This window comes from Chiloscyllium plagiosum, unplaced genomic scaffold (genome assembly GCF_037043375.1).
Source record: "Chiloscyllium plagiosum isolate Xiang-an unplaced genomic scaffold, Cpla_swu_hap1 HiC_scaffold_1, whole genome shotgun sequence".
Classification (NCBI taxonomy): Eukaryota; Metazoa; Chordata; class Chondrichthyes; order Orectolobiformes; family Hemiscylliidae; genus Chiloscyllium; species Chiloscyllium plagiosum.
Window position 1 is genome coordinate 95,038,071 of NW_028270139.1, and position 27,578 is coordinate 95,065,648.

Here is a 27,578-nt window from a genome sequence, read left to right on the forward strand (position 1 = left end):
AAGGAATAGTTGAAGAGTAATTGAGAGTGAAAAGGAGTAACACAGAGTTTGGAATGGTAATGAGGAGAGCCTCCTAAACCTCTTGTCATGTCAAGATTGTCATGAATAATGTTTTGCTTTTCACATAAAAGTCCAAAATTGTTACTGTCCAGCAAACCCAAAGTGCTTCACAAGCTACATCCAATTTCATCCGTGAGAAAAGTTCTCAGACCAAATGATCTGAAGCACCTGCTGGGAATAATTTTTGTTTCATGATATTGAGAAATCACTTGTCTAAACTGAATTGTTTAAATCACAAACATGAGATCTTTATACCGTAAATTCACTTCTGTGAGCAATGCAAGTAACTGATGAAAACCATCAGAAACTAGAAATGTATACTAATGTCTTCACACACTTTTGGTTGCTGCAATTTTATCCAATATACAACATCGGAAAAAGGATGATACAATAAATTGCAATGAGAAAAAATGCTTTCTTTGTGATGGTGTTACAACTCATGATGGAGCACATTACAGAGATTTACTTTATGGAATCAGAGTGGACTAACCTGTATCCATTTCTTTGAATGCTGAAAGTGACCTTTCTGAACTTGTAATTTTTCTTTAGGTACACACACTGTCAGTCTTGGAAATTACAATAAAAATTATTGGATCACACAGAGGAATGTATACAAATATGACATCACTTAACCAGTAACATTAATCTGTAAAATTTACAGATCTACAATCTCTAAATTAATGTTGCAATGGTGTGAACATGAACACGAACTCAGTGATATTACATTATTACCATGTAAAAACTGGCACTTTAAGTGATGTATTTAGAGATTTAAGGGAATTGTTATCCAGATAAAAAAAGACTTGCTTGTTATTATCTCAAATTTGCAAAAAGTGAAACATTTACTGATGCATCAATAACCACAATCAAATTATGCTATTAAACTGGTTCTTCCCGAATTGAAAGTAAATGTCCAATTAAGTAGTTCTTGAACAGGTAGTGCATCTACTTCAGTGCAAACGTTTCTAATAGTCAACATGGTGACTAATAATCTGTGTTTTATGATATTGATTTGGTCTGTTGCTGGATATGAGTCCATGTACAAAATATTCTAACACCCTTTAGTTAAAAGACATACAATGCATTTACATATGCAAAACCAGAAAGCTGTTCAATTTTAATCACAACTTTAGGGTGTAGATTTGCTTGCTGAGTTGTAGGTTTGATATCCAGACTTCATTACCTGGCTAGGTAACATCATCAGTGGTGACCTCCAAGTGAAGCGAAGCTGTTGTCTCCTGCTTTCTATTTATATGTTTGTCCTGGATGGGGTTCCTGGGGTTCGTGGTGATGTCATTTCCTGTTCATTTTCTGAGGGGTTGATAGATGGTATCTAGATCTATGTGTTTGTTTATGGCGTTGTGGTTGGAGTCCCAGGCTAAGCAAAGACATGCCAGAGAATTCCTAGAGGCCTGGCACTCCAACCACAATGCCATAAACAAACACATAGATCTAGATACCATCTATCAACCCCTCAGAAAACGAACAGGAAACGACATCACCACGAACCCCATCCAGGACAAACATATAAATAGAAAGCAGGAGACAACAGCTTCGCTTCACTTGGGAGGTCGCCGCTGATGATGTTACCTAGCCAGGTAATGAAAAGTCTGGATATCAAACCTACAACTCAGCGAGCAAACCTACACCCTAAACCTCAACCTGAGCTACAAACCTTCACAAACCTTGCATGAATCACAACTGATTTATACAACGGTACATGCATTGCACATCAACTGCAATTTGAAGAGAATCTGTTTATTCTTAGTGGTTATCTTATATTACACTTCTCAACAATTTTAATTGATTTCAGGATTACCACAGTGTGTCAATGTACATGCAATGGTATTTGACAATGACCTGCAAAGCTAGAATGATATTCTTTAAATGAATTAATAGACATATTTTCATTTAGCAAAGCAGGTCACTTAAATGTCAATTGGTTTTAGCTCACAAAAAAAATTACTTACTCCATTGTACCTAAAGCACATCTGAGAATATCTGTAGGAAGAGTTGATCACCTGACTGAATAATTTTAGATTTGAATATCCATTATGAAATCCTACATATTTTCATTTAGCAAAGCAGGTCACTTAAATGTCAATTGGTTTTAGCTCACAAAAAAAAATACTTACTCCATTGTACCTAAAGCACATCTGAAAATATCTGTAGGAAGAGTTGTTCACCTGACTGAATAATTTTAGATTTGAATATCCATTAAGAAATCCCACAATATCTTCAGGCATCTCGATATTTCAGCACTGTAAAGTTCACTGCCAAGTTAAACTGAAATAGGGCCTAAATGCTTTAAGACTGATGACTCTTTTTTAGTTGTCAGGTACTGCTGTTCTGTTTCAAAATTCATCTCTTTTTCTCAATATGATATTTGCCACTAATTCTGATACTACTTGTTTGATGGCTGACAGTGGATCTTCAGTTCGCCAGACCTTTATCACCTGTCCCTTTGGGTTAACCAGGTATTTCCAAAAGTTCCACCGAGGTTCCATATTTGTAGTATCTAAAGTAAAAAGAAGTAATTAGTCTTTATAGTAATGAAGATATCGACTAGGAGGTACATTTCTGAGGTAAAAACAATGACTGCAGATGCTGGAAACCAGATTCTGGATCAGTGGTGTTGGAAGAGCACAGCAATTCAGGCAGCATCCGAGGACAGGCAAAATCGAAGTTTCGGGCAAAAGCCCTTCATCAGGAATAAAGCATTTCTGAGGTCAAGTTACAATTGGCTAAATCAGTAAAAGTTGAGGATTTCATCAGAATAGCAAGTGGTCATTAACTGGGACCCAGAGTGACTTGTATTATGGGCATAGCAGCGTGCAATGATCTGAAGTGGAAGACCTGGTGTTGGACTGGGGTAGACACAGTTAAAAAAAATCACACAACACCAATCCAATGGGTTTATTTGGAAGCACTAGCTTTCGCAGCGCTGCTCCTTCATCAATGGGTTTATTTGGAAGCTGATGAAGGAGCAGCGCTTCAAAAGCTAGTGCTTCCAAATAAACCCATTGGACTATAACAGGTGCTGTGTGATTTTTAAAAATGATCTGAAGAAAGAGGTGAAAGGAAAGCTAAGGTTATGGATGATACCAAATTGGGAGGAAGGAATGTTTTTCCAGCAATAAAGAAGAGGAAGCCAAATGCAGAGAAATCTGCGTAGGGTAGCAATGAGGCTGACAGCGTAAGATGATACCTGATAAGGACAAACACAAGCTAATTAGACTATAGAAGGGAAATAAACAAAGGGAATATGAATTAAACGGCCTTAAGCAACAAAACACAAAACAACAAAGATTAGAGAGCAAATGTGGAGAGCTCATAGAAACAAACCATATACTTTGCCAACTGTCTGAAAATGCTTTAAGGGTGTCCTTGTTTGGTTATCCCTTGGAATGATTATATGCACTTGCAATGACATGTTGAGGTCAGAGAAGTAAAATACTTTGAATTAAAACATCACATCAGTGTGGAAGCAAAATATGACCAGCAGGAGGACTGGAAATGCTGGTAGGATCAACAAGAGAACCTTCTACAGGAAATTGGTTATGCAGGGCGTGTGATAGATGTCATTAACGTAACATGCTTAGTCATCAACACACACATCTAATCCTTCACTGGTAGCAGTGAGATCACCCAGTACTGTACACATGACAGTCTACTTTCTGACATCTCATTGCTGAGATCAAGCTGGCTTTTTTCCTCACTTCTTGTAAATGTAAGCAATGGCATTTTTTCTATATGTCTGTGTGGTCTAAGGCAGCAGACTTGAGGATTGCTAAATTGTAACTTTACCAAAGGTTCACTTTCTAAGGTAAAAGGTTTAAATCTCACTCTGACATTAGCTTTCATAACTTGTGTCACCCAGATGATATTCCCTAATGCCATTTCACTTATTACAGTAGAATTTCCTGTAACGGTGTCGATGGTTGCCATGGCTTGGAGATGCCGGTGTTGGACTATGGTGGACAAAGTTAAAAATCACACAGCACCTGGTTATAGTCCACCAAGTTTACTTGGAAGCACTAGCTTTGAAATTTTCCACTTCCTTATCCTTCTTTTCCATCTTGGCACATAATGGTCTGCAACTGTTCACTCTCAAAGTGAGATGCTACCTTAAACTCTAATTCCCTCCTTAAATGCACTCTCCCATTCCACCTTAAAATGAATTTTTAGAACGAACTCTTTAAAACAGACTTTGGTCATCTCTCCTAAAGTATCTTTATGTAGTCTGGAGTTAAATATTGTTTGAAAATGCTCCTGTGAAACACCTTTTTGGAGTTTGACTAACTTAAAAGGCAAATTGTTAATCAATGAAATTGTTTTTGTTATTAAAAGGTATTCTTCTTCCATTAAAGTGTAGGAAGCCAAGGTTATGGGGGAGGGTCATTTAAAGTCAATGGAAATGTTACTCCTCACTCCTATCAGTGCTCAAAAATGCTCAAAAGTGATCAATGGGAAGTGCTACTGTGTAATAGCATGCTACTGTAATTAACTGTAACTAAATAAATTCAATACTTTTGGGCAGTAGGCATTACATAAGCATTGAAACGGACACAATAATATTTGGCTCTGATTATAATAAATTATAATTACTCTATGGACTTCTCATCTGCAGTTGACGAACAAAGGACAATAGAAGGAAAACTTATATTTCAGAGGTATGTACGTTGGCCAGTAAAAGCTTAGTTGATGTTACATAAAGGCATGTCTCCATGTATTTCAGTTAGTATTTTATGAAAATCACATTGTAATTTAGAACAAAAACAGTTACATCAGATTGAAGCCACATCAGCTTATTTTCTAACTGAGTTTATTTTTAGCCTTTTGATGACCTGTCTGACACATCATTTAAATAGAATAGAGAATGATATGTTGCTCACCCCAGTCTGCTCTGAAACATGTTGTTGAGTTGGGACAGTTCACTTGATGGATTTATATATACATGGGCCATTCATACTGTAGTGCTTTAACGCTATTTTAGTACATTAGTTTTATAACTTTCAGGTTGTCTGAGAATTAGAGTGGTGCATGAAGCATCTAATTACTGACTTAGTTTTGGTCCTGTAATTAAAAATGTGGAGGTATGAATAATGGGAATGAGTTTAATCATGGAACAAATGTGGCTATCCCACAGATGTTGATGTGGAGAGGTTGTTTCATTTTGTGGGAAAGTCTAGCACCAAAAGGCACAATCTCAGGATAAGGATTGCCATTTAAGACAGAGATGCAAATCTCTTCTCTGAGGTAATGAATATGTGAAAATCTTTACCTGTGAGTGCTGCAGACAGTGGGTTGTTAAGTATATTCAAGGCTGAAATAGGCAGAGTTTAAATTAGTTAGGGAATCAAGGATTTGAGTAAAACAGACTGACAAACAATGTAGAGCTGGGTGTCATCTATAAGGACCGGATGTTGTTCTGTTGTTGATATACCTAAAGGAAAGCAAAATGGATGGGTCTTGGAATATCTCTTGTTGCGATACAATGTCGATGGGAAGTACAATGCTAGAGAGGCTTTGACAATGATTGAATAATAAGACTGGGACTAAACAGTAGCGGTCATATGCACGTGACTCCAAGACAAGATACTGGACAAGGAAGGTGTTGTCGACTGTATCAAAAGTGATAGAGGGACCAAGTTAGATAAGGACAGATAGAGTACCTTAGTCAAAACTACAGCAGGTTCCATTTGTCACCCAAGTTAGGGCTGTTTTAATGTAATGGCAGTATTTAGGTTTGAGCAATGGGGGATGGACACTAATCTATGAGACAATATGCTTAAGGACCTAGGATATAATTTAAAAAAAACTGGGATGGAGTGCTAGTAAGTAAAATATGGAGGGACTGAAGGTTTAACTTTTTGAGAGGAGGTTAATAAGACTTTTGCAAGGTTGAAGAGGCTGGATCAATGATTATATTGGCTAAGCCTGGCTATCAGGAAGGTACGTTGATGATCATGTGTTTAAGAGAAATGAAGTGGAGGGAGAAGAGGGCAAGTCCCTTGATGAAATGACTTGGATTTGGTGGAGGGTTGAAAAAGAGGGAGTGAAACATAAGGAGTCGATCATTTAGTCCCTCAAGTTTGTCATTTAATGAGATCATTGATTAGATTAGATTAGATTCCATACAGTGTGGTAACAGGCCCTTCATCCCAACTAGTCCACACCGACCCTCAGAGTAACCCACCCAGACCCATCTCCCTCTGCTGATCAGTGACCTAATACCATCAACGCACCTTTCTCCCATATCCCAGACCTATCAATCTCAGGGTTAAAATGATCAATTGCCACTTTTGGAACAGCTTTCTAAACTGCTATCACCAGTTTTTTGTACCAAAGTAATTCTTAATGCCAATCCTGAAAAGACTAGTTCTAACTCTGAGATTAGATCACCTAATTTTCAATTCTCCAATCAGTGGAAACAGTGGCTGAATCTTATCATAAATCAACTCTGTCAAGTTTGCAAATTTCATGAAGGGTTTCTCTCCACTATCTTCCTGAACTGCCTCATCACCTCTGCACTATACCCCCTCAGTGCCCCAATCAGCAGCTTCCCTGAATGTTTTGTTCTTTTTTTGCTCTGGTCAGAGGATAATTGGCACCCTACATGGCTGACAGGAACCTGGAGGTCCCTCCTTATGGAGTTATGGCCTGAGATGATGGAGGGCCAGAGGAGCAAGCAGCATGCTTAAGTCACCAGGAAACAACTCTGATTTTCATTTTAAGAATTGTCTAGTTTCCATTTGGCAGGCAGGGGACTAGGAAACTGCAAATCCAAGATGATAGAATATTGAGGATAGGAATGCATGCTAATAGGCTTCTCACTCCACCCACATACAAGAATCTCATCCCAACATTGACAGCTTGGTTAGAAAATGGGACATTTTGCTCTTGATGCTGGGAAGCTCCTCACTGTTAGCCTCGTACAATTTTCCCAGCTTTCTCAGCAATGCACGTCATTCAGGGGCGAGGAAGATCCCGCTTAGTGTCTTTCTTCTGACTTTATCAATTCTCCTTAATTGTTTAAAAAAAACTTGGATCATATTACCCCATAAATTCTAGTAATCACAATCCTCATCTATATATTCTCTCCTTGTAATTTAACACATAGAGTCCACATATCATTGATGGGAGGGCAGTGATAATTTAATGCCAAGATATCCTTCCTAAGTTTAGGACTGAACAATTGTTAATTATTCTGTCATGAGAATTGGGTGTCACTGGCAAAACCAACATTTGTTGCCCCATACCTAATTGTCACTGAAGTAAGTGGTTTGCCGGGCCATTTTAGAATCAACATATTGCTGTGGCTCTGGAGTCACATGTAGCTATGGTCTTATTAGATTTTGATCAGTTGGGGAATCAAAATATATAGGGAAAGGCCAGTAAAATGAATGTGAGGAATGCTGGATCAGCCACGATCCTATTGAATGGCAGAGTAGGCTTAAAGGGCTGAACAGCACATTCCTGTTCCTATTTCTTATGTCTTGTGATAACAAGGCCTTTCCCTCAGGGCCATTGTGAATCCATTTTGCTTTGTTGGTAACCATACAGCTAAGACTAGCTTTATGTTCTAGGGACAGGGGTTCAAATCCCACTATTGTGGCTGGAAGAATTAAAATCAGTTGAACAAACTATAAAGCTAAGACTAGCTTTATAGCTCAGATTTTGTTTTATTCAATAGATTTTAAATTCTTCAAGCCACTGTGGTGGGATTTGAACCTATATCCCTGGAACATTTGTCTGGGCCTTTGCATCACTGTCTCTGGAGTATGACCACCACACCATTGCCCTTCTCTACAGGAACTCCAGGCATACAAACATAAAGCACTATGGAAACCCAGCAAGTCTGTGGTGAGTCAATTAATGTTTTGTCTCAAGTTTCTCTTGTACTTTCTGTTTTTATTTCTAATTTCCAGCATCTCGCTGGATTTTCCTTTCACAATTCTGCTCCAGGCATAGTCTAAAAGCTTTCTATTGATTTATAATCAGGTTTATCCTTTGTATTGTAATACTCCAGATAAGAATTTGGAAGGGAGAGAGATTTGGGCAAGATTTGTCTCAGTAATGAGAATGAAGCAGCAGAGATAGTTAACAGCCAAGTCAAATGAATTTTACATTTCAATATATTGGTTTTGAACAGCTTTGTCCATAAATACAACTGAAGTGAAGAACAAATGTTTAATTTTAGATCATTACTTCTTAACAGTCAATAAAGTTTGAGATTGCTGGAAACGTTCAGCAGGTCTGGCAGCATCTGTGAAGGGAAATTATTAATTGCTGAGTTTTTCCAGCAATCTCTATTGTTCCTGATTTGCAGCATGCACAGTTATTTCAGTTTTACTTTTTAAAAATGAGATTATTGTTTTATCAAGACACGATCAAAGCTGCCTTACCTATAAGATAGCGAAAAGCAGGGTCACTCTCGTTGCCTAACACTTTGATCTTGCCGAATATGGGGAAACTGACTCCATAACTGTTTTTGGAGAAACTGTCGATGTGGGAGTTACTGCCGGGCTCTGATTTCCCGAACTGGTTGCAGGGGAACGCCAGCACGTTGAAATGCATGGGCCCAAGCTCCCTCTGCAGCTCTTGGAGGGCTCGGTAATTGTCCTCTGTGTGCTCGCAGTTACTCGCCACGTTTACAACCAGAGAAGCCTGGGGGGAGGTAACACAAATCCCAAAACATCCCTTAAACTGCTTGATGCAAACATACTTCAACAAACAATAGCTGCTGCACAATCGATCCCAAAGAATATGTGATGAAAATATAATCTATTATGAAAACAGAAGCTTTTTTGGGGTAATTTCTGCCAAGTAATTCAAAGATTTTTAGGACAATGCAAACACAGTCGCCGCGAACAGACAGCAGTGAAATACAAACTAACACCCACAGACTGACACACTCCAAACCGACTGATGTGTTAAAAATTCGTACAAAAATGCCAAAGGAGCCAAGATTCTGATGCAACTCACTTTGCCTCTGTACTTTTCCAAGGAGACGAGCTTCCCTTTGGAATTCAGGACTTGGAAAGAATAAAAATCTTTGTTTTTGGGTTTAGAGAGTTTGAATTGCAGGAAACATAATGCAGCGAGGCAGACCATCATGCAAGTGAAGACGGCGAAGATTCGGCCTTTGGGTGTCGAGGTTTTCAGCAGGAAAGCAGGCACTGCCTCCATTGTGCTGGGAAAGAAGAAGGGGAATTGGGCGGACGGCGGGAGGAGACGGGAGGGGAGGGGAATTGGGCGGACGGCGGGAGGGGAGGGGATAGCAGACTTGGTAACTTGAGATGGCTTGCAGTTCCCTTCTGTATTAACTCATGGCTACCTCCACTGCAGACTTCTTAAAAACAACTTTAAATTTCCATTGAATTTGGAGAAAAGACAAGTGAAATATACAGGAGAAAGTGAGGTCTGCAGATGCTGGAGATCAGAGCTGGAAATGTGTTGCTGGAAAAGCGCAGCAGGTCAGGCAGCATCCAGGGAACAGGAGAATCGACGTTTCGGGCATAAGCCCTGAAGAAGGGCTTATGCCCGAAACGTCGATTCTCCTGTTCCTTGGATGCTGCCTGACCTGCTGCGCTTTTCCAGCAACACATTTCCAGCAAGTGAAATATACATTCAGACAGAGATGTGCCTATTGGTACAATTCATCAAAACAGTCTCCTGCTTAGCTAAAATCAAGTTCTTTTAGTTTATTTGTTAAACATAATCTAGCTCAGAAAAGGGGAACCTGATTTCTTCCTCTCCTGTCATCCCACCAGTACCCTTCCGCTGACACTCAATCGTTTGGCTGAACTGGTCCTCACCCTCAATAATTTCTCCTTTGAATCCTCCCATTTCCTCCAAACAGAAAAATAGTGCAATACTCGCCACTTGTCCAGATAAAGGCAACTCCAACAACACTCTAGAAGCTCAAAATGATCCTGAATGAAGCAACCCACTTAATCATTAATCCATTCACAATCTTAAAGTGTTACTCCATCCATCATGGTGTTACAACTGGTGCTCGGGCAAGGGTCCTTGATTCATTGTAATTTCCTTTATTCAACCCTGCTCTCTGGAGTTGCCACTATCTTAACACAAATGAACCCTTCCCTTGTGGGTCATATCCAAGTCCACTGAATTTATGTTATAAACATGTCAATTTAGCCACACTTTCTTGAGTTGCAGAAAGAGTTAGGGTTTGGATGAAGGTGATTTTGTTAGTTATCAAAACACGAGGAAGAATAAAACACACACATACACACAAATTAGAAATAAAAAGTAAGAAAAAAATAACCATTAAAACATTTGCATGCATCAGTGTTCTGAAGAAGGTTCACCAGCCTCGAAATGTTAATTCTGATTTTTCTCCACAGATGATGCCAGACCTGCTGAGCTGTTTTTTTTTTTTAGCAATTTCTGTTTTTGTGCATGCATCAGCCTTTGGTTTGATTGTGTGGAATAGATGGTAGAATGGTTTTGCTGTTATGCTGGGTGATTCTGATAGTATTGAATGGGTGATTTAGAGATTCTGGGATTTGCAGATTAGCTCAATGGAGTCAGCTGGTTTCCTGTTCAACTGTGGCTTTTGATCGATGATTTGCTTCCAACAATCAGAGAGAGAGCCTTTCCTCCTTTTTCTGTTTATCGTCAACTACAGGAATATCTAGTAAATGTTCATCAGCTCTAACCTTCACAGCCTTGTATAGTCCAGTAACATTAGAACACTAGAACTTACACATCAGCACTACAACCCCAGACTATCATGCACACAACGGTGCAGTTGTTTTTTAAAATTCTTCCTGTCATGTATTTCTGGCAGAGGAGACACATACCTCCCTTTCATATTTATTTCACATTATGTCCACATTACGTGGATAGGTGATGGTTCACATTTTTTGCCTAGTACCACTCCTTTTGAAGTAGCCATTCAGAAATACCTTGACACCCCTCCACATGTGACATTCCATGCTCTCTCTCTCTCTCTCTCTCAAGAATGGGTGCATTTCACATAGGAAATTTCCTGAACTTCCATGCTTTTTAAAAATAATAAAATAAAACAGAATATATAACTTTAATGTTCAATGTGTCCATAAGTAATTTGCAGCTATGGTCCATTGCTCTGACACTTACACCATATGATGAAAGCAATTAGATTAATTCTCATTACAGTTAGAAGTGAAAAAGAATTGGATATAAAATAGCAAATTCAAATACACATTCAATCTGCCAGCCTTGGTCAATATTATATTTTTAGGTTCTAACCTTGCATTTGGCAAGGCATCGGCAATTACATTTTAATTCCTAGCAATGGATTTTTAGATGATATCATTGGGGAAATCAACTCCAACAGAATAACATGGCATTCTATATTTTAAACCATTCCACAAAAGAGAGGCCGTAGTTAGTATAGTAAGTGACATTTCCCACAGTGTTTGAGAGTCAGTGATAAGCTGAAAATTTCCTTCTCCACTGTGGAATATCATTTCTGCTTTTTTTTAGTTTTTGTAGATGGGCCTGATTGGTCCGTCTATGCCAAATTTGTGTTCTTGAAGGAGAATCCGATGTCACTTACATCAATGGCTAAATGTTCAGTAAAAGGTTATAGCTGCAGACACAGGCTGGTCAATTACGACAGCCTTCAGTCCTTCGAAAGCTGCTTGTTTTATATCAATCCATTTAACTTTTCATTTCTTTCATAGCAGATCTGTCGATAGTATGTGTGTTGACATTTGGGACACATTTAGGTTAGAATCTACACATCTCCAAGAGCCTTGTGATTTCCCCTTATCATTATAGAAATGTGGAACTGTGCAATGACTTGGACACATATAGCCCTGGCCTGGGCAGTACTTGTCCTTAACCTGCTTTCTACGTGTCCTACATTGCCTCCTTGGGTCTTGCCAAACCTGCTTTTTGTGAGATTGACCGTTAAGGTTAGCTGACTGTATTTTCCAAAACAAGGTTTGCAGTTGCAACAGGTGTGCAAATTCGGTGTCACTGTCCATTAGGAGTTTGTCTTTGGACGTTACCCAATGAGGTAAGCCTGCCACTATCTGATTAGTCAGCCTTTCAAAGGTGGCTGAGGCATTTTACTGTCCGAGGAGAAAGTGAGGACTGCAGATGCTGGAGATCAGAGCTGAAAATGTGTTGCTGGAAAAGCGCAGCAGATCAGGCAGCATCCAAGGAACAGGAGAATCGACGTTTCGGGCATAAGCCCTTCATTCCTGAAGAAAGGCTTATGCCGGAAACATCGATTCTCCTGTTCCTTGGATGCTGCCTGACCTGCTGCGCTTTTCCAGCAACACATTTTCAGCATTTTACTGTCCAAATTGTTACTGTCTGTCTGGGGTTATGAAGGTGGTAACTTCCTCTGCACAGCTCATCAAGGGAACCTATCAGTATCATCTTGGGCAAATTTTCATTGTAATGTAAGTTGCCTGACTGAGCCTGCCTAGGCAATCTTCCAGCTGGGGTACCTGGTGACTGCATTAACTTTTTAGTCTTGTGCAGCTATCTGGTTTGAACAAGAACAGAACTGTGGAGTTCCAGCCGCTGCTGCTAGGCTCCATTATTTGGTGTTTCAGCATGTGATTTATCTCCTCCCAAATCTGGGCCAGCTTCTCTGTGCTGAGACCATAAGGATGTTACTGGAGCCAGTAGCAACAGGACAGACCATCAGCGTCACTAGGTTTATAGTCTGAATTATCAATGTAATATGCTGTGACCTGCGTTTGAATCTTACTATGGTCGATGGTGGAATTTGAATTCAGTAAAGAAAATCTGGAATTAAAGATCTAAAGATGACCATGAAACCATTGCCAATTGTTGGAGAAAACCCATCTGCTTCACTAATATCCATCAGGGAATGAAACTGCCACCCTTACCTGGTCTGAAGTGTTTGTGACTCCAGACCCACAGCAATGTGATTGACTCTTCCCTCTGGGTAATTAGGGATGGACAATAAATGCTGGCCTAGCCAGTGAGGCCCATGTTCTGAGAATGCATTAAAAAATATTGTTAGATAATTAGATATTTAGTTGCTTCTTTGCTGCTCCTGTACAGATCACTGAACTGGGCTTTTAACAGTTCACCTGGTGTTGTTAGGAGCACTGATCTCCTGCCTAAAGATTTGGTTCTTAGCATATTTATTGACAAGTTTTCTGATCACTATCTGGGAGATTTTCAAATATTCCCAGGCCACATGACAAGCTCTCTAGAGTGACTCTGGAACACTGTTACATAATCCACATTGGAGACTTCCTCCTGTTGTTCTAAAATCTCTCCTTGATTAGTTTTGGAGGCCTTTACACTTAGTAAAATAATTCAAAAGGATTAATACTGCTCATTGTTCTCTCTGGAGAGGCCAGTATCTCTTCACACCCTTTATTTACACATGGACAGTCCTTGACACTGATCCAGCTCCGTCATAGCCAGCTTTCAAAATGAACAGAATCTCTGAGGCTCTTGTGCTAATCTCTTAACCAGGGCTCCCTGATTGGACCAGATTAACAGCACCAATCAGGGAACTCCAATTCTGTGAGGTCTACCTGGCCAATCTTGTTACAATCGCTACAGGGTGAGTCCCGGGTGACAAACAAAAGAAGATCTTGTTCTTGATTCCATTCATGGTGGTTTTCATGACAATGGATCTTAATCTGGAATTACTCATAAATGTTTTGAACTTTTAAGTATAACCCATGCTTTCTAAAAGAGAGTCATACTAGCCAAAAGATGGTTGAGAATATAAATTCAGTAGCTGCCTGCAAATCTCTGTATGGATTATATATGGATTACACTTGAAGAGTTTTGAGGAGTCTTCAAACAGCAATACTTCAAAGGGAGTGATTCTGTTTAAAAATATGAAAAGTGTTCTCCTGTTGCAGAGAGAGATTGGGTTGCTGATTACTCCTCTGTCAGCAGAAAAACCACGTCCATTGTGTAGTGTCCCAGACGGCAGACATGAGTTGAAAGAGAGGCAGCTTTGGGTCAAAGATGTGTTCATATTTTACATTTCCAGGATTACACAAGAAAAGAGGTTAATAACCAACGACATCCCTAATCTCTGAGTACTCAAGTGCTGGCATACCAGTGTGCTAGATTAGGGTTTGAATTCCTCTGTGCTACTGTAAGCTATGAAGGGACACAATGGAGAACTTCCATGAGACCTTCCTGCTTGTACAGCTGAAATTAAATAAAATCTGTGTCTGATTGATACAAAACATTCATCAGTAAAATCACTGTTGAAGGATATTGGACAAACCTCTTTCAGCTAACTGCAAGAATGAAGAATCTCCAAACAACTACTTAACTTATAGTTGTCCTTACTTACGTAGGGTATGATTTGTCTGAACAGCACACAAAACAATACTTTTCACTGTATCTCAGTATACATGACAATAAGAAATTCAATCAAATCAAAGTCAGTAATACTGGAATCACCCATCTTAGTAGCCGCAATCTACTCACCACAGACAGGTCAAAGACAGATAGTATTTTCTTACTTTTATTCTGTGGGCTTACCTTTCATTTATACTCTGTTGTGTATGTGTCTCATTTTATCTTTTCCCATGTTTAGCTCACTAACAAAATCAATTTTTCTTGAACTCAAGAAAGCTTTTTCTGTAAAATTGATTCCTTTTAAACATAAATTTACTCAGGCTGTGAAAAATTAACCATGAGGGAAGGGATTCTGTTAAAATTAAAATTATTGTGACCAACTGAGGCAGAGTTGAGTAAAGTGGACGTTCCAGATTATCCCTCCTTACCTGGTAGCATAACAATTTTGGGGTATTTCACTAAAATTGTCATGAACTGTGGATCCTGTCTGGGGACTCAGTATAATAGGGTACTCATGAAGGTTTGCCCTGATCATTGTTTCAGGGTTTGGTGCTACGTTTCTAGCAGTTGCTATGTCTATCAGTGATTTATACTGAAGACTTGAGCTGGGTCATGCCTTAGTCATCCCTAACTACAGGAATATCTCGGACATCCCACAGTAAATCCTGTAGGTTTTACTCTGGCGTCTTTAGGCAACATTAAGATGTGGATCAGGAATTAAATTTCCCAGATTTCAAGATCCATGGAGCCCCGCGCCATGATTCCTATTCCCAATAATAAAAGAGACTATAGTGTCACAGAGAAGGACTGAAATCACATTGTCAGCACTAAACCTTTTGTTCCAGAGCCTTTAATATTACAAAGAGGGCACATTGCACTTCACATGTATTGGTTGCAAGTCCCCCAATGTTTCTCTAAGACTTTTCCTGTAGTTTTCATGTTTTAAAATTTGTCTCCAATTCCTTTTGACATATATTTTCTGTCTATCTCCATTTCTTTATTTGATTCGCAGGTGGCAGAAAGAGGAAAGCGGATGGGTTCTCTATTCAAAACCAGTTCCACAGGCAACAGGATGAAATGGGAGCTGCCAAGTCCCGTTGCCAGTAGCAGCCCTATTGTTGCAAGGTGGCAGAACTTACCCAGGAGAGAGTGCAGAAGGACAGCTGCATCAAGTGGAGCTCCAGTAGTGACTGTAATAGAGGAAGAAGGAAGAACTAGAACTGGGCGATTAGCAGGTGCAGCAACTAAGGCTAACACTGTGACAGCAACAAGAGACCAGTTTAGGGCTGGAGTAGAAATTGTATTAATGACACAGGCAGAAGAAAGGACATTAATAGCAGCTGAAGGTGGGGCTGAGGCAGGAGATGACAATGAAACTGGATCTGTGACTGCTGGTGGGACAGTGACAGCACCAGAAAAGGAGACTGGGCCTACATTTGAGGAAGTCATGAAGACAGAGACAGATGCAGAGGAATTAACCAAACAGACCCTCCCCTGTAGGAAGAAAGCTTTTCAGCAAGCATGTTCAGGACACTATGAGTCTCCAGGTATGTGCTCAGTTATATATTTATATCTCTAAAGGATATTTTAAAAACAGTTGTCCTTTTTGTGTGTTGCAGAAAGGATTGTGTCCTAATATTTTGAAGTTTATGTTTTAATATAATAATGGCCATAATTCTAGTATGTATTTTCTCTGTCAAATCACAAGAGTACATCTAATAAATTCCCAGATAATTATCTACATTCCAAGATATTGGCAGATTGAAATAGGAGGAACAGCATCTGTCCCCAGTTCACAATTACCTGCATTGCTATGAATAAAGCTGGAAACACATTTTGAATCACTTTAAGAGTGGATTCAGATTTTATCCCATTTTTGACCTGTCAACCTGTCATTAGCATTATCTTAAAATTGAACAATTAAAATTGCACATTTCCTCCCTTTTTTCCCTAATCACTGTGGTAACTTATCAACAACAATATGAGTCATGTGAATCAAAAGAGAGAGAGGGGGAGAAAGTATTGAGAGGTGCATGTCCTGAGGTTGTAGTGACTTGACTGATTTCAGATGGGTGGGCTGAGGAACATCTTTGGGCTCCCCAGCCGTTTGCTATCCAGTGGGGTAAAAACAATGACTGCAGATGCTGGAAACGAGATTCTGGATTAGTGGTGCTGGAAGAGCACAGCAGTTCAGGCAGCATCCAAGGAGCTTCGAAATCGACGTTTCGGGCAAAAGCCCTTCATCAGGAATAAAGGCAGTGAGCCTGAAGCGTGGAGAGATAAGCTAGAGGAGGGTGGGGGTGGGGAGAAAGTAGCATAGAGTACAATGGGTGAGTGGGGGAGGGGATGAAGGTGATAGGTCAGGGAGGAGAGGGTGGAGTGGATAGGTGGAAAAGAAGATAGGCAGGTAGGACAAGTCCGGACAAGTCATGGGGACAGTGCTGAGCTGGAAGTTTGGAACTAGGGTGAGGTGAGGAAGGGGAAATGAGGAAACTGTTGAAGTCCACATTGGTGCCCTGGGGTTGAAGTGTTCCGAAGCGGAAGATGAAGCGTTCTTCCTCCAGGCATCTGGTGGTGAGGAAGCGGCGGTGAAAGAGGCCCAGGACCTCCATGTCCTCGGCAGAGTGGGAAGGGGAGTTGAAATGTTGGGCCACGGGGCGGTGTGGTTGATTGGTGCGGGTGTCCCGGAGATGTTCCCTAAAGCGCTCTGCTAGGAGGCGCCCAGTCTCCCCAATGCAGAGGAGAACACATCGGGAGCAACGGATACAATAAATGATATTAGTGGATGTGCAGGTAAAACTTTGATGGATGTGGAAGGCTCCTTTATGGCCTTGGATAGAGGTGAGGGAGGAGGTGTGGGTGCAGGTTTTACAGTTCCTGCGGTGACAGGGGAAGGTGCCAGGATGGGAGGGTGGGTTGTCGGGGGGCGTGGACCTGACCAGGTAGTCACGGAGGGAACGGTCTTTGCGGAAGGTGGAAATGGGTGGGAAGGTTAAATACATCCCTGGTGGTGGGGTCTGTTTGGAGGTGGTGGAAATGTCGGCGGATGATTTGGTTTATGCGAAGGTTGGTAGGGTGGAAGGTGAGCACCAGAAGCGTTCTGTCCTTGTTACGGTTGGAGGGGTGGGGTCTGAGGGTGGAGGTGCGGGATGTGGACGAGATGCGTTGGAGGGCATCTTTAACCACGTGGGAAGGGAAATTGCGGTCTCTAAAGAAGGAGGCCATCTGGTGTGTTCTGTGGTGGAACTGGTCCTCCTGGGAGCAGATACGGCGAAGGCGGAGGAATTGGGAATACGGGATGGCATTTTTGCAGGAGGTAGGGTGGGAAGAGGTGTAATCCAGGTAGCTGTGGGAGTCGGTGGGTTTGTAAAAAATGTCAGTGTCAAGTCGGTCGTCATTAATGGAGATGGAGAGGTCCATGAAGGGGAGGGAGGTGTCAGAGATGGTCCAGGTAAATTTAAGGTCAGGGTGGGATGTGTTGGTGAAGTTGATGAATTGCTCAACCTCCTCGCGGGAGCACGAGGTGGCGCCAATGTAGTCATCAATGTAGCGGAGGAAGAGGTGGGGAGTGGTGCCGGTGTAATTACGGAAGATCAACTGCTCTACGTAGCCAACAAAGAGACAGGCATAGCTGGGGCCCATACGTGTGCCCATGGCTACCCCTTTGGTCTAGAGGAAGTGGGAGGATTCAAAGGAGAAATTGTTAAGGGTGAGGACCAGTTTGGCCAAATGAATGAGAGTGTCGGTGGAAGGGTACTGTTGGGGACGTCTGGAGCGGAAAAAACGGAGGGCTTGGAGGCCCTGGTCATGGCGGATGGAGGTGTAGAGGGATTGGATAGCCATGGTGAAGATGAGGCGTTGGGGGCCGGGGAAACGGAAGTCTTGGAGGAGGTGGAGGGCGTGGGTGGTGTCTCGAACGTATGTGGGGAGTTCCTGGACTAGGGGGAATAGGACAGTGGCGAGGAAGGTAGAGATGAGTTCTGTGGGGCAGGAGCGTGTAAAACCTGCGCCCACACTCCTCCCTCACCTCTATCCAGGTTTTCCTTTTAGTCTTCTACTTCTTACCATAAATCTATGCCCCCAGTTATTAATTCCTACTCAGGGCAGAAAGTGCCTTCTTATCCAACTCTTTATTCTCCTCACCATCTTATACACCTCTGTCAGATCTGCTACTGACCTATGATATTACAAGGAAAACAACCTCAGCCCACCCAATCTTTCCTCATAGCTTAGACACCCCAGCCCTGGCAGTATCCTGGTGCATGCCCTCTGCACCCTCTTTTGTGCAATCACATCCTTCCAACAGAAGTACTCCACTGTTGCTGAAACTGCTTTACCCACCTGATCAGTTTGTGGTATTCTCCTGCAGTTTTTGGCTATCCTCCTCACTATTTACCACCCGACCAACGTTTGTGTCATTCAGAAACTTCTTGATCATACCCTCTACATTTAGCTCCAAGTCATTGATATACGCCACAGATAGAAAGGCCCTGCAGAACCCCACTGGAAACAAACTTCCAATCACAGAAACAACAGGTCAGGTGAATTGGCCATGCTAAATTGCCCGTAGTGTTAGGTATAGGGGTAAATGTAGGGGTATGGGTGGGTTGTGCTTTGGCGGGTGGGTGTGGACTTGTTGGGCAGAAGGGCCTGTTTCCACACTGTAATGTAATCTAATCTAAATCCCTCTACCATCACTCTCTGCTTTCTGTTATTCAGCCAATTCTGGATCCAATGTGCTACTTTGCCTTGGATCCCATGAACTTTTATTGTCCTGATCAGTCTGCCATGACGGACCTAGATCACATCAGATGCATTACCCTCGCTGACACTCCTGGTTACCACTTCAAAATGTTTGATCAAACTGGACCTTTCCTTAACAAATCTATACCAACTATTCCTGATTAATCCATATTACTCCAACTACAGATATATTCTGTCGCTCAGAATTCCTCTAATAACTTCCTCACCACCAAGGTTAGAGTGACTGGCCTGTAATTTCCTAGCCTATCCCTTTCTCCCTTTTTATATAATGGGACAACATTATCTCACCTGTGGCCATAGTAGATTTGAAAGTTACTGCTAAAGTTCCTGATATCTCCTCTTTGCCTCCATCTAATCTGAACCTACAAATTTATTACAGCTTTGGGTTTTCCTATATTTGTCCTGCAAGTGCTTTCTCATGCATTCTTATGTTTCTGCAACAACACAAGTTCTGCAATGGAAAAACAGGTCAAACAGGTCAGACAGCATCCAAGGAGCAGGACAGCTGGAGTATCAGAGTTGAGAGTGTGGTGCTAGAAAACCACTTGCAGGTCTCCTGCTCCTTGGATGCTGCCTGAGCTGCTGTGTTTTTCCACCCTCAACTCTGATATCCCAGCATCTGCAGTACTCTTTCTCCAACAACATTGAGATACCTCACACCTGACAACCAGGTTTTTAACCCAGAATGGAGAGGGAATGGTGCTCCCAAAAGCCTTGTTTCTACCTCACCTCTGCAGTATTTATGCTATGCATTAAGACTAGATTCTGAATGTTTACAGAATGAAATAATTCCAAGAAGAATGAATTTTACTGACAAATTTGCTATGAAGCTGCAGCTAGGTGGTGCAGTAACATCATATATGTATTATACGGTTTGCTATTTCCCTGTGATATGGAAGCTAGATCACTAAACTTTAATTAATCCAGCTATGATTATTTAGAGTAGATGCCTGCATGTTGTGTAGAATTGGTATCCAATACTGAGGACCAGAAAATTTCTATCATTGGTCCTCGGTGGTGATCACAGTTAGCAAAACTAATCACTGCATAATGACTATTTTTTAAAAAGGTAATTAATCAAATGACAATTACATACCCAGAGTTGACTCACAATTAAAGAAATTGTGACAGGTATATGTGGTATAGAATTTTGTTTTCAAGTCCATTATTATATTGTAAAATTATAAAGGCAAACAATATGCACAACTGTGTTTACGTGTCTAGTCATAGATAGTCTTTTAATCTTTTGGACAGCTTCGGCAATATTTCAGTACAAAAAATCTGCATCATGTCTTCAAAACAGTTTTTTACAGAAATGCTTTAGTGAAGCTGAAACTCATCTGTATGAGGGATACTTCTACCCGAGACATATTTCCATTCCAGGAATCCAGACTCAACATTATGCATGTTCATGTTAGATTTAAAATGATAAAATTCCGTTTACTCTGACATACGAATGTGTCTTAGCGCCTAAGTCATTTTGTACTATATTGCATTGTAAAGTAAATCCAAATTAGACAAGTTTGACTGTTTGCCCATATTCATTAGAAACAATTCCCAATTTTTGTTTTGTTTACTTGTGGGTCTTAGGTATTGCTTGCTGGCCAGCATTTATTGCCAACCCTAGTTACCCGTGATAAGGTGATGGTGAGCTGCCTTCATGAATTGCTGCAATCCACATGATGTGAGTTGATCCACAATGCCCTTAGGGAATTCCAGGACTTTGACCCAGTGACAGTGAAGGAGCAGCAATATATTTCCAGGTCAGGATGGTGAATAGCTTAGAGGGATATTTGGAGGTTCCCATGTATCTGCTGCTCTTGCCCTTTTAGATGAAAGGATTTGTAAGGAGCTGTCTGAGGACACTTGGTGAATTTCTGCAGTGCATCTTGAGATAGTACACACTGCTCCAACTCAGCATTGGTGGTAGAGGGAACGGATGTTTGTGGGTGTGGTGCCAATCAATGGGCTGCTTTATCTTGGATGATGTCAAGCTTCCTGGCAAGTGCACCCATCCAGGCAAGTGGGGACTATTCCATCACACTCCTGATTTGTGATGATGGACAAGTTTTGGATAGTGCAGTATTCCTAGCCTCTGACCTGTTCTTGTAGCCACTGTGTTTATGTGGTGACTCCAGTTGAATTTTTGGTCAATGGTACCCCCAAAAATGTTGATAGTGGGAGATTCAGTGATGGCAACAACATTGAATTTCAAGGGGTGGTGGTTAGATTGTCTCTTATTGAAATGGTCATTGCCTGGCATTTGTGTGGTGTGAATTGCCACTTGTCAATCCAAGCTTGGATATTGTCTAGATCTTGTTGCATTTGAACATCTTGTTTCAGTATCTGAGGAGTTGCAATTAGTACTGAACATTGTTCAATCATCAACAACCATCCTATTTCTGACCTTATGACGAAAGGAAGCTCATTGATGAAGCAGCTGAAGATGGTTGGACCCAGGACACTAGCTTGAGGACCTCCTGCAGAGATGTCCTGGAGCTGTGGTGACTGATCTCCAACAACTACAATCATCTACCTATGAGCCAGGTATGACTCTAACCACCAGAGAATTTACCCCTTGATACCCATTGATTCCAGTTTTGCTAGGGCTTCTTGATGCCACACTCAATTGAATGTAGCCTTGATGTCAAGGGCAGTCACTCTCACATCACCTCTAGAATTCAGCTCTTTTCTCATGTTTGAACCAAGGCTACAATGAGTGGCCCTGGCAGATTCCAAAGTGTATATCCCTGAGCAGGTTATTGCTGAGCAGGTGCTGCTTGATAGCACTGTTGATTCCACCTTGCATCACTTGACTGATGATTGAGAGTAGACTGCTGGGGCAGTAATTGGCCAGGTTGAATTTGTCTTGTTGTTGTGTATTGGACATAACTGGACAATTTTCCACTTGTCCGGTAGGTGCCAGTGTTGTAACTATACTGGAAAAGCTTGCTTGGGGAGTGGCACGTTTTGGAGCACAAGTCTTCAGTACTATTGCTGGAATGTTGCCAGGGCCTATAGCCTTTGCAATACCAAATACCTCCAACCATTTTTTGATTTCACGTGAAGTAAATTGATTTGACCGAAGACAGATTACTGTGACAATGGGAATTATTGGAGGAGGCCGAGATGGGTTATCCACTCGGCACTTCCGGCTGAAGATTGCTGCAAATGCTTCAGCCTTATCTTGTGCACTGATGTGTTGGGCTCTTCCATTATTGAGGATGGAGATATGATTGGAGCCTCCTTCTTAGGTAAGCTGTTTAATTATCCTCCACCATTCATGACTGCAGAGCTTAGATCTGATCCATGGGACCATAACACATAGGCGCTGAAATTAGGCCTTTCGGCTCCACCATTCAATCATGGCTGGTAAGTTTCTCAACCCCATTCTCCCACTTCCTCCCTGTAACCCTTGATCCCCTTGACAATCAAGAACTTATCTATCCCTGTCTTAAATATACTCAATGACCTGGTCTCCACAGCCTTCTGTGGCAATGATCCCTTGGTTGAGAGATTGCTTAGCTCTGTCTATCACTTGCTGCTTATGTTGTTTGGCATGCAGGTTGTCCTGTTTGGTAGCTTCACTAGGTTGACATCTCAGTTTGAGGTAGGACTCATGCTACTCCTAGCATGCCCTCCTCCTGCACTCTCCACTGAACCAGGGTTGATCCCCTGGCTTGATGGTAATGGTCGAGTGAGGGGTATGCCGGGCCATGAAGTTGCAGATTTTGCTGGAGTACAATTCTGCTGCTGTTAATGGCCCACAATACCTCAGAGATGCCCAGTTTTGAGTTGCTAGATCTGTTTGAAGTCTGTCCCATTTAGCACGGTGATAGTGCCACACAACATGATGGAGGTTATTCTGAATGTGATGGTGGGACTTCATCACCACAAGGACTGTGTGTTGATTGCTCTTACTGATGCTGTCATGGACAGCTGTATCTGCCGCCAGCAGATTGATAAGGATGAGATCAAGTATGTTTTTCCCTCTTGTTGGTTCTCTAATCAGATGCCGCAGATTGAAGCAGCTACGTCCCTCATGCGATATTAGGCAGAATGGGTTTTCATCCAATTTACTGATCCAGATTTTATCCAGATTGAGACTAATTTATAATTACCACCTTTTCCTCACTTAGCTAATTTTTAAAATTATATATTAAATATTACAAATAGCTAAAGATACCGCTTTGTCTTTAAAATAATCTGTTGAAATTAAACTGAATATTATTTTCTCCTTTTGTAACTGTGCCCACAGCTGCTTTTGTGAACTCTTTTTGTTTTTACACTTGACCAAAATGACAGAGATTGTGAACCGGAAGAGAGTATCTGCTGATTATGGCCTCCATATACAACCCAACCAAAGTCCTGCCAATCAATTCTCAAGTAATTGTAAAGAAAGCTATGCAGTAACGAAACAGGTAGGCAAACATTGAGTGTCTTAGAAGTAATCTTGCCAAGTTGATAATGTGACATATTTGAGAAAATTCCTACCTCCTTTGCTTTAATTCAGGCAGTTGATTTTAACATCCTACAGAAAGGCTCATAAGACTGACCATTAGCGAAGTCTGTAATAAAAGGTTATTTTACTTTTGATGCAAGGCTTTGAATAATAGGAATGAATTCAGGGTACCTGCCTTGAGATTTTTTTTGTCCAATAAACTTTAAATAATTTAATTGATAACTTGGTTACAATAGTCTAGATTAGAGTGGTGCTGGAAAAGCACAGCAGGTTAGGTAGCATCCGAGGAGCAGGAAAATCGACGTTTTGGGCAAAAGCCCTTCATCAGGACTGAAGGCAGGGAGTCTCCAGGGTGGAGAGATAAATAGGAGGGGGGTGGGGATGAAGGTGATAGGTCAGAGAGGAGGGTGAGGGAAGGTAGCTAAGAGCACAATGGGTGGAAGGGGGTGGGGATGAAAGTGATAGGTCAGAGAGGAGGGTGAAGTGGATAGGTGGGAAGGAAGATTGGCAGGTAGGACAGATCATGAGGATGGTGCTGAGCTGGAAGTTTGGAACTGGGATAAGGTGGGGCAAGGGGAAATGAGGAAACTGGTGAAGTTCACATTGATGCCCTGGGGTTGAAGTGTTCTGAGATGGAAGATGAGGTGTTCTTCCTTCAGGCATTGGGTGGTGAGGGAGTGGTGGTGGAGGAGGCCCAGGACCTGCATGTCCTTGGCAGATTGGGAGGGGGAGTTGAAATGTTGGGCCACAGGGCAGTGGGGTTAATTTGTGCGGGTGTCCCGGGGATGTTCCCTAAAGCACTCTGCTAGAAGGTGTCCAGTCTCCCCAATGTAGAGGGGACCGCATCGGGAGCAACGGATACAATAACTAATATTGGTGGATGTGCAGGTGAAACTTTGTGGAAGGCTCCTTTAGGGCCTTGGTTGGAGGTGAGGGAGGAGGTGTGGGCGCAGGTTTTGCAATTCCTGTGGTGACAGGGGAAGGTGCCAGGATGGGAGGGTGGGTTATTGGGGGGGACGTGGACCTGACCAGGTAGTCACAGAGGGAATGGTCTTTGTAGCAAGCGGAAAGGGGTGGGGAGGGAAATATATCGCTGGTGGTGGGGTCCGTTTGGAGGTGGTGGAAATGTCAGCGGATGATGCGGTTTATGCAGAGGGATCCCCACCCCCATCTACTCATTGTACTCTTAGCTACCTTCCCCCACCCTCCTCTCTGACCTATCACCTTCATCCCCACCCCCATCCACCTATTGTACTCTTTGCTACCTTCTCTCCACCCCCCACCCCCCTTTCATTTATTTTTCCACCCCCGAGGCTCCCAGCCTCAGTTCTGATGAAGGGCTTTTGCCTGAAAAGTTGATTTTCTTGCTCGTTGGATGCTGCCTGACCTGCTGTGCTTTTCCAGCGCCACTCTAATCTAGACTCTGGTTTCCAGCATCTGCAGTCCTCACTTTTGCCTAACTTGGTTACAATAGCAGAGAAATTTGGTGTATTCCTACTATATACAAACATGATGCTCATGGTGCTAGATGGCAACATAAAATTACAGAGAGATTTAATAAATAGAGAAAATTGTGGTAAATGGATTTCAATTCAGGAATATGTGAGGTCATCCATTTTGGGCATTAAAAAAAGATAAAATAGAGGACTTTCAAACTCATGGAAAGCTAGAAATATTGGTGAGATTTAGGGATCCAGATACACAGATCATTAAAATGTCATGAACACATTTGGAAAATAATGAAAAATAGCATAAAATAAAATCAAGAACTGCAGTTGCTGGAAATGTGAAACTAAAGCAAAAATTGCTGGAGAAACTCTGCAGGTCTGGCAACATAGAATTCCTAAAATATTGATAAATGCCCTTTAGGCCCATCAAATTGCATGACCTCTCCAAAGAGCACCCCATTTTGTTTCTGTAGAGGGTCTTTACCCCATGGTTAAGCATCCTAATTTGCACATTGGTATTGCAAATCCACCTAATCTGTACACTCTTTGGACTGTGGGAGGAAACCATAGCATCTGGCAGAAATTCATGGGAAGGATGTGCAAACTTCACACAGTTAGTCACTCAAGGCTGGAAGTGAACCTGGGTCTCTGGTGAGGCAGCAGTGTAACCATTGTGCCACCTTTCTGTGGAGCAAAAGCAGAGTCAACAGATCAAGTCCAGTGACCCTGCATCAGAACAATAGTAGCTAGAAAAAGGTGGTATATAGTTGAAGATGGGGCGTGGGTGTTGGGAAGAGGGTAAAGGAATGAGATAATAGATATAGATAGAGCTCAGAGGGAGAGAAAGGCAGTTAAGCAAATAAGGGGATGGATAATGCTATGCAAGGAAAGGGGAAAAGCTGATAATGGGGACCATGAGTGGGTGAAAATGGGTTGACTGTACTGAAAACAGCCATGTGATGACAAGGCCTGGGGTGTAGTGTGGGTAAAAGACACAGAAAAAGGAGATAAGGCTCTAAAATGGTTGAACTTGATATTGAATCCTGAAGGCTACAGGATCGCAGAACGGAAAACGAGATGCTGTTCTTCCAGCTTGAGCTGGAGCACTACAGCAGGCCTGAGACAGACATGTTGCCATGGGAACACAGTGGTGTGCTAAAATGATGGACAACTGGAAGCTCAGGGTCATTTTTGTGGACAGAATGTAGGCTTTCCGCAAATCTCATGTTTTGTCACCCCAGTGTTGAACAGACTGCATTGTGAGCAGTGAATGCATGAGACTAGATTGAGTGAAGTGCAGATAAATCACCGGTTTACTGGAAAGTGTTTTTGGGGCTTTGGATAGTGAGGAGGGAAGAAATGAATGGGCAGGTATCACACCACCTGCGATTGCAGGGCAAGATGCCAGGGAGTGTGGGAAGATGTTGGGAGTGGACCAGGGTGTTCAGGAGGGAATGGTCTCTGCAGAATGCTGATAAGGGAGGGGAGGGGAAAATGTGTCTGGTGGTGGCATCCATCTGGAGGTGGCTGAAATGGCAGCTTATGAGCCTTTGGCCATGGAATGATGGCCTTTATATCAAGAGAACTAGAATGCAAGAGTGTGGAACTACATGCTACAATAGTTATGCAAAGCCAGGTTAAACACACTTACACTGGGCAGTTCCTGGCACCAAACGTTATGATGAATATATTGACCTTGGAAGGAATGCAGCGGAGTGTAGTGCAGATTGGTGTCTGAATTTAAAGGGTTTAAATTACAAAGAAGGGTTAAATAAACTAAAGCTGTTTTCCCTGGAATTTAGAAGGCAAAAGGGGTGATTTGATTAAGTTTTCAATATGCTGAGGGAGTTAGACAGTGTAGATTGAGAGAAACTGTTTAGCCGTCAGGCTGAATTCCACTTCAGGAAAATAGAAGTACTCAGTGTTCGGAGCCTGGAAAGGATTTTTGAGGAAATGGCCTATTATTAGATCCAGGATCTAGTCAAATTACGGACAAATAGGCTACAGGCCCCTCTAGCACAGACATATCAGCAGTCCCAGCATCAGACGTAGGATTTGTGGTGTCAATAAGTGAAAGGACAGGCAACTCTGCATGAAGGTATACCTCTGTTAAAATCCTTAAACTGAGCCAATTGTCATGGAGGGGCAGTCAATCCACAGCCTTGCTTGTGGCTATAGCTGCAGATGTATGAGACTGTGGTTGCGAGGGGACATGACTATTATGATTGTGATTTGGCCCTCTATTTGACTGCCATGAGGCTGCCTCCATCCCTCTGCCTCAGGGATTTGGCCTAATTTGGAAATGTGTGTGAAAACTCCAGTCAGTATTAGCAGAATGGTTCTAACTTGGCCCTTTAGGATGCCGAATTGGCTGTTCTTTCCAAAACAGTCCTTCAAAAATGGCCCAGAGGCAGGAACAAGCCAGTGGTCCATCACAGTGGGAAGGAGTCAGGTGCCTGATGCCTCTCCGAATGCTTCTCCAGCCATTTATAAATTTAACCCATTAA

General features: G+C 41.9%; 2 protein-coding genes across 2 annotated transcripts in view; one reads left to right on the plus strand and one right to left on the minus strand.

The window, feature by feature from the left end:
* LOC122554940 (cell division cycle protein 20 homolog) overlaps positions 1 to 27,578 on the plus strand; it is a 115,958-nt gene that overhangs the window by 18,980 nt on the left and 69,400 nt on the right. Inside the window, exon 3 of the mRNA XM_087992305.1 lies at positions 15,410 to 15,944. Within this exon, the coding sequence (XP_087848431.1) occupies positions 15,410 to 15,944 (535 nt within the window). The remainder of the gene's footprint in view (positions 1 to 15,409; positions 15,945 to 27,578) is intronic.
* On the minus strand, positions 1,423 to 9,261 carry gpx8 (glutathione peroxidase 8 (putative)). Its single transcript, XM_043701549.2, has 3 exons — positions 9,049 to 9,261; positions 8,469 to 8,730; positions 1,423 to 2,578 (listed from the first exon to the last, which is right to left on the minus strand). The coding sequence occupies exons 1-3, from the start codon at positions 9,250 to 9,252 to the stop codon at positions 2,415 to 2,417; spliced, it is 630 nt and encodes a 209-aa protein (XP_043557484.1). The 5' UTR covers positions 9,253 to 9,261; the 3' UTR covers positions 1,423 to 2,414.

What these genes read in the sequence shown, in the direction of transcription:
- gpx8 (XM_043701549.2), bottom strand. Translation starts at nt 9,252, where the DNA reads ATGGAGGCAGTGCCTGCTTTCCTGCTGAAAACCTCGACACCCAAAGGC. An exon ending in TGGAAAAGTACAGAGGCAAA is followed by an intron (nt 8,731 to 9,048) that starts GTGAGTTGCATC and finishes ACCTCCCCCCAG; the next exon opens with GCTTCTCTGGTTGTAAACGT. An exon ending in TGCTTTTCGCTATCTTATAG is followed by an intron (nt 2,579 to 8,468) that starts GTAAGGCAGCTT and finishes TTTTTACTTTAG; the next exon opens with ATACTACAAATATGGAACCT.